This window comes from Sesamum indicum, linkage group LG15, assembly GCF_000512975.1.
Source record: "Sesamum indicum cultivar Zhongzhi No. 13 linkage group LG15, S_indicum_v1.0, whole genome shotgun sequence".
Lineage (NCBI taxonomy): Eukaryota > Viridiplantae > Streptophyta > Magnoliopsida > Lamiales > Pedaliaceae > Sesamum > Sesamum indicum.
The window spans coordinates 9,982,025-9,989,802 of NC_026159.1; the positions used below are offsets into that span (position 1 = coordinate 9,982,025).

A 7,778-nucleotide genomic window follows, 5' to 3' on the forward strand; every position below is an offset into this window, starting at 1 on the left:
ATTTCGTCCCTGCATATCTTGTAGCTTGTATGTACCTTTCTTCCTTATCTCGGTCACCTTGTACGGTCCTTCCCATGGGGGTTCTAGCTTGCCCACGTGTTTAGAGGTTTCTCCTTTTTTCAATACGAGATCTCCCATTTGAAGCTGTCACGGTCGAACTCTGCGATCATGGCTTTTCATCATTAACCCCTTATGGTCCAAGATTCAGGCGTATGCCGCATCTCTCTTCTCTTCAATCACTGTAAAGTCGAAACTCCACTCACCTTGGTTAGAACCAGGGTCGTAAGAGGCGACCCGCTGGTACTCCTCTCCTATTTCCGCAAGAATTATAGTTTCCGTCCCGTATACCAAGCAAAATGGGGTCTCACCTGTAGCAGTTCGCGGAGTTGTGCGATAAGCCCACAGAACTCCTGGCAGTACGTCTACCCATGATCCCTTATTCTCCAGTCGTGTTTTCAAGTGCTGCAAGATCGTTCTGTTAGTCACCTCCATCTGCCCGTTGGCCTGCGGGTTCGCGACCACCGTGAAGTGTTGTTCGATCTTGAGCTCCTTGCACCATTCTGTAACCTTCCTTCCTTGAAATTGGGTGCCATTATTAGAAATTAGAATTCTGGGTATTCCGAGCCTGCAGATGATATTTTTCCAAATGAAATTAATAACTTCTCTCTCGAATATCTTGGCCACGGCCTCAGCTTCAACCCACTTGGAGAAGTATTCTACCGCTACAATGATGAATTTCTTTTGAGCTTGAGCGGGGGGGAAAGGTCCCACGATGTCTATTCCCCACTGGTCGAAGGGACAGGCCACTTTGATCGGCTCCATCGAGGTCGCTGGTTGGTGTATCAGGGATGCATCTTTCTGGCAGCTTTCGCACTTCTTCACTAGCTCCTTGGAATCCTTAACTAATGTGGGCCAGAAATACCCCTGTTGTATGATCTTCTGAGCCAGCGATCTCGCCCCTGAATAGTTCCCACAGCTCCCTTCGTGGATTTCGCGCATCACATACAAAGCTCTTTCCTCGTCTAAGCATTTCAGGAGAGGTCCGTCCAGTGTTCGCTTGTATAGCTGCCCTGACAACATAGTGAATCGTGTAGCTCGAAATTTCACTCTTTTCGCAGCAACGGGATCAGCAGGCAAGATATCGTTCTCCAAGTAATTAATGATTTCATCCTTCCACGATCCCACTTCGGAGACTGCTTGTACCTCCATTCTGCTTGCTAAGGTTGATCGTTCGCGTACTAATGCTATTATTTTGCAATCTCTAATCCCGTCCATTGCAGCCCCAAATTTGGATAAGGCGTCTGCCTTGTCATTTTCCGCTCTAGGCACCTGCAAAACAGAACATTTATCAAATTTGCTCATTAGTTGTTGGACGATCTCTTTATAAGACGTCATCGTCCTTTCCCTGGTTTCGTATGTTCCTTCAATTTGCAACGCGATTAACTGGGAATCTGTAAAAACTTCCAGATCTTTACCTCCAGCTTCATGCGCGAGTTCTAATCCCAAGATGAGTGCTTCATATTCTGCTTCGTTGTTAGGAACAGGAAAGGACAGGCGAGCTGCCACCTCGATCTCTACTCCTTTTGGCCCTTGGATCAGTATACCCGCTCCTCCATTGTTAGCATTTGAGGAGCCATCCACGTGCAACATCCATTTCGAGCCCTGTTCTTTAGCAACAACAGGTGACTTTGGATCGCTAGAGAGCTCTGTCACAAAGTCCGCCAGCGTTTGCGCTTTCTGCGTGGTCTTGGGTTGGTAATCCACATCATATTGCCCCAATTCCACGGCCCATTTGATCAGTCTCCCGGAGGCCTCTAGTCGTGACATCACATGCTTGAGGGGGTGATTGGTCAGTACCACCACTTTATGCGACTGGAAGTAAGGTCGCAACTTTCGAGCCGTGACAACTAAAGTAAGGGCTAGCTTCTCCATCTCCGAATATCTTGACTCAGCACCCTGAAACATCTTGCTAACATAATATACTGGGTTTTGATTGCTTCCTTCTTCCCTCACCAACACCGAGCTGACCGCATTCTCAGATACGCCCAAGTACAGGAGCAACGTCTGGATTTGCAAGCAGAGGGGGCTTCAAAGGTACTCTTTCAATTCTTGCAATGCCTTATTGCATTCATCGCTCCACTCAAAGTTCTTGGACCTTCGTAAAACCTTGAAGAAAGGGAGGCTCTTATCTGCGGATCGCGAGATGAATCTACTCAGTGAAGCAATCTTTCCCATCAACTTCTACACATCTTTGACCGAGGTTGGCGATCGCAGGTTCATTATAGCTTGGATCTTTTCCGGGTTCGCCTCAATTCCTCGTTCGCTAATCATGTACCCTATGAATTTTCCTCCTCCTACTCCAAAGGTGCACTTGTCTGGATTCAGTTTCATTCCGTACGACCTCATTATGCTGAATGCTTGTACGAGGTCCTTAAGATGGTCCTGCGACCTCCTGCTTTTGACCAGCATATCATCAACGTACACCTCCATTGTCTTTCCCAGCAGGTCACCAAACATCTTGTTAACCAGTCGTTGATATATCGCGCCCGCATTCTTCAGACCGAATGGCATCATGTTGTAGCAATAGATCACCTTGTCGGTGATGAACGAGGTCTTGTCTCTGTCCTCCTCAGCCATGTGGATTTGATGATACCCCTGATAGGCGTCCATCATTGAAAAAATTTCGAACCCCGCCGTTGAGTCTACCATTACGTCGATCCTTGGAAAGGGGTAAGGATCCTTCGGGCAGGCTTTATTCAGATCTGTAAAATCGACACACATGCGCCATTTCCCGGAGGATTTGGGGACAAACACCATGTTAGAAAGCCAATTAGTATATTGGATCTCCGATACGTACCCAGCTTTAAGTAGTTTGTCAAACTCCTGCTGATGACTTCATTCTTATCACTACCAAACGACCTCTTCCTCTATTGTACTGGTCGAGCCATCGCGTCGACATTCAACCGGTGTACTATGACCTCAAGGTCGATCCCCGTGAAATCTGACGGGCTCCAAGCGAACATGTCAATGTTTCTTCTCAGAAATTCAATCATGGCCATCTCCCTTCCTTCATGTTCGCTCTTATCCTGGTAGTTTTATCTGGTTCATCCGGTACGAGCTGCACTACCTTGTACTCATCGTTGGGTTTCAGGTGCTCTGCCTCATAGGGTCGAGGTTCAACATCTTCCTTGATCTTCCTTTTCTTCTGCCCAAGCTCCCCTTTCAATGATAAGTTGTAGCATTTTCGAGTCTCCTTTTGGTCGCAGGACACTTCTCCAATTCCGTACTCCGTGGGGAACTTCAACTTCATGTGATAAGTGGAGATGACAGCCCGGAATGAATTCAGCCCAGGTCTACCCAGGATAACGTTGTAAGCGAATGGGGTATCCACTACCAGAAATTTAACCATCAAAGTTTTTCTCTTCGGCTCATCTCCCATGGACACGGGTAGCTCGATTGTTCCCCCCAAAGAGGCTACTTCGCTTCCCCCGAAACTGACCAGCGGGGTTTTTACCTGTTCCAATCGAGCTTTCTCTAGACCCATCTTATCAACCACGTTTTTTAAGATGGTGTCTGCGGAACTACCACTATCAATCAGCACTTTATGGACAGTAAAGTTCGCAATATCTAGCTTACTGACCATCGGGTCATTTAGGTCTCCACTATCTCTTGGTTTGTCTGAGCTATCGAAGGAAATAACTTCTTCATCCTCGACCTTCAACACAAATTCTCTTTGCCTGCTCGATCCTACAGCCTGGCGCATCTTTTCCGCGTTCTACTTGAATCCCAGCGCTCGATCCCCCAGCGATTGTGTATATCACTCCCTTGGTTGGCGCATTGTTCCCACTGGGTGGGGCTTTATCAGTTTTTGAAAGGCCAGGATTTCGATCCCGACTTCTCGATTTGCTTCTCCTCGTCTCCTTACTAATCTTGCAATTTGGGGGAACCCGATCCCTTAAGTATCCCTATTTGACCAGCCTCTCAATCTCGTCCTTAAGCTAAAAACACTCCTCTGTGTTGTTCCCCCTCTCACGATGGAATCTGCAATATTTGTTAGAAAATTTTTTAGAGGGGGTATACCTGGTGTGTCTTGGCCATTTCAGAACATTCGAATTTTCAACCATCATCAATGCTTTCTCACGTGACATGGCCAACGGAGTGTAGTTGTGGTACTTGGGCTCTCCGGGCTTTTTCGGTTTCTGCTTATTCCCTCCCTCTCTACTTTCATATGGTCGCATGGACACCTGTTCGCGCTCTCTCCGCTCAGAGTCCTTCATTGCGTTCATTTCCTCCTCGTCTATGTACTTCTGAGTTACAGCCATCAGTTGCTCAACATCGCTTGGCGGGTCGCGAGCGAGCGTAGATGTGAAGGTACCTTTCCTCAACCCGTGAATTAGAATACTGACAATCATGTCGATTCTCAATTCTTGCACCTCCAATGTCTCAATCTTCCCTCTGGCAGATGTTGAACAGATGAGTCGCCGACCTCTTCTGTTTCTTCTTGCTCGCAAAATGAAAATTGAACTTTTATACCAGTTGCTCGTAAGATTCAATACTTCCTCGGGGCAAGTTTGTGAATCATTCTTATGCCTTCCCCGTGAGCGTAGTTGCGAATAATTTTGCCATGATAGGACCCGGTTGTCCGTATAAGTTCATCACTATTTCAAATGCGGCCACATGTTCTTGCGGATCCTTCATTCCGTCATATCTCCGCAAATCAGGTACCCTAAAACCTGGTTCGATTGTTTGGACCAGAATGTCATTACCGAAAGGAGAATTCTTGTTGTGTGGGACTATCTCTCCTCGTTTCTTTAACTCATCAATTTGTTTGTTCAAGCTCTCTATCTGTCTTCCTACGCTCTCGACCTCAGCCCCCGATATCACAGGCTCTCTTCTCTTTGTTCGAATATGACTGCTGGACCCAGCTTCCGATGAGGCCGGTCTCTTACTCCGATGTTCCCAATCGCTATGGCCCCTCGACTCTCTATGGGGCTCAGTATTTTCGAATAGTTGTCTCCTTGCAGTTTCTTTGACCATTGGGGTCGCAGTTCTTCTAGTATATTCTACAATGGCATTCCGACTCGCTTCTTCTATCATTCTCTGTAATTCATCCTTGGTTATTCGCATCGTGGGTCCCTCCTTTCTGGGCGTCTCTTCTTCCCCGGCGTTTCTCCTCGATGAACCCTCCATGATAATTCTCAAATGTTCCCACAAACGGCGCCAACTGATCCTACTCGAATTTAGCGATCCAGAGACACAAACTTGTCACAGACAGCTAATCCCCCCAAAATCATATTTTGGGTTCCCTGAGAAGAAGACAACAATGAGCTCGTCGGGCACGTCCCCGATAATGACCCGCCGACGCTCAAGTTAGGTTGATCGAGAGAAAAGTAAGCGATCTCAAGGTTTGATCACAATAAATGCAGAACAGTTACCTTCATTACGGCGTTTTCGGGTCTATTTATAGAGCACAACTGGACACTGTTGAATGGGCCACGTGGCCTTATCCTATTGGCTCCCGTCCTAATCGGACGACTGTGATTCTCCGGGTCTTCAAGGCTGGTTTTAGAATCGGGTCGGGTCCCCTGCGACCCGCCCGATAGAAAGGTGTGGATCCCTTAGCGAAAGGACATTAATACCCTTAATGAAGGGTGTTTTTGTCATTTCCACAGACGGGGCCAACTGATCCTGCTCGAATTCAGCGATCCCGAGATATGAACTCATCACAGACAGCTAATCCCTCCAAGATCAGATTTTGGGTTCCATGGGAATAAGACAACAATGAGCTCGTCGGCCACGTCCCCGACAATGACCCTCCGACCCTCAAGTTTGGTTGATCGAAAGAAAAGTAAGCGATCTCAAGGTTCGATCACAATAAATGCAGGACAGTTCCCTTCATTACGGCGTTTTCGGGTCTATTTATAGAGCACAGCTGGACACTGTTGAATGGGCCACGTGGCCTTATCCTACTGGCTCCCGTCCTGATCGGACGGTTGTGATTGTCCGGGTCTTCAAGGCTAGTTTTCGAACCGGGTCGGGTCCCCTGCGACCCGCCCGATAGAAAGTTGCGGATCCCTTAGCGAAAGGACATTAATACCCTTAATGAAGGGTGTTTTTATCATTTCCACAGACGGCGCCAACTGATCCTGCTCGAATTCAGAGATCCCGAGACATGAACTCGTCACAGACACCTAATCCCTTCAAGATCAGATTTTGGGTTCCATGAGAATAAGACAACAATGAGCTCGTCGGCCACGTCCCCGACAATGACCCTCCGACCCTCAAGTTTGGTTGATCGAAAGAAAAGTAAGCGATCTCAAGGTTCGATCACAATAAATGCAGGACAGTTCCCTTCATTACGGCGTTTTCGGGTCTATTTATAGAGCACAGCTGGACACTGTTGAATGGGCCACGTGGCCTTATCCTACTGGCTCCCGTCCTGATCGGACGGTTGTGATTGTCCGGGTCTTCAAGGCTAGTTTTCGAACCGGGTCGGGTCCCCTGCGACCCGCCCGATAGAAAGTTGCGGATCCCTTAGCGAAAGGACATTAATACCCTTAATGAAGGGTGTTTTTATCATTTCCACAGACGGCGCCAACTGATCCTGCTCGAATTCAGAGATCTCGAGACATGAACTCGTCACAGACACCTAATCCCTCCAAGATCAGATTTTGGGTTCCATGAGAATAAGACAACAATGAGCTCGTCGGCCACGTCCCCGACAATGACCCTCCGACGCTCAAGTTAGGTTGATCGAAAGAAAAGTAAGGATCTCAAGGTTCGATCACAATAAATGCAGGACAGTTCCCTTCAATACGGCGTTTTCGGGTCTATTTATAGAGCACAGCTGGACACTGTTGAATGGGCCATGTGGCCTTATCCTACTAGCTCCCGTCCTGATCGGACGGCTGTGATTGTCCGGGTCTTCAAGGCTGGTTTCGAACCGGGTTGGGTCCCCTACGACCCGCCCGATAGAAAGGTGCGGATCCCTTAGCAAAAGGACATTAATACCCTTAATGAAGGGTATTTTTGTTATTTCCACAGACGGCGCCAACTGATCCTGCTCGAATTCAGAGAACCCGAGACATGAACTCGTCACAGACAGCTAATCCCTCCAAGATCAGATTTTGGGTTCCATGAGAATAAGACAATGAGCTCGTCGGCCACGTCCCCGACAATGACCCTCCGACGCTCAAGTTAGGTTGATCGAAAGAAAAGTAAGCGATCTCAAGGTTCGATCACAATAAATGCAGGACAGTTCCCTTCATTACGGCGTTTTCGGGTCTATTTATAGAGCACAGCTGGACACTGTTGAATGGGCCACGTGGCCTTATCCTACTGGCTCCCGTCCTGATCGGACGGCTGTGATTGTCCGGGTCTTCAAGGCTGGTTTTCGAACCGGGTCGGGTCCCCTGCAACCCGCCCGATAGAAAGGCGCGGATCCCTTAGCGAAAGGACATTAATACCCTTTATGAATGGTGTTTTTGTCATTTTCTGGCGTATTGTAACAGATACCCATCAGCTTTGGTTGATCTTCACAATGAACGCCGTGACTTTTGCTTTGAGCCCCGTAGATTCTTCTTGATTTTCGCTTGAAAGGATTTTGAGACTTTTTGGAAGCTCTCTTGCTTGCGTCTTCGCTTGTATCTTCAATTCGATTGTGTGGTGCTTGAACTGTTGAAGAACACCCTCTATATAGTTGTAGGTTGGAAGGCTTTTACATATTTACTTGATGAGGTGGCACGATTTAATTTTCCCTTCATAATTTTTTTGTCATT

At 47.6% G+C, this 7,778-nt stretch overlaps 1 protein-coding gene across 1 annotated transcript; it reads right to left on the minus strand.

The window, feature by feature from the left end:
- On the minus strand, window positions 205-1,965 carry LOC110013151. Its single transcript, XM_020698915.1, has one exon. It carries the CDS (start codon window positions 1,963-1,965, stop codon window positions 205-207), a length of 1,761 nt encoding a protein of 586 aa, XP_020554574.1.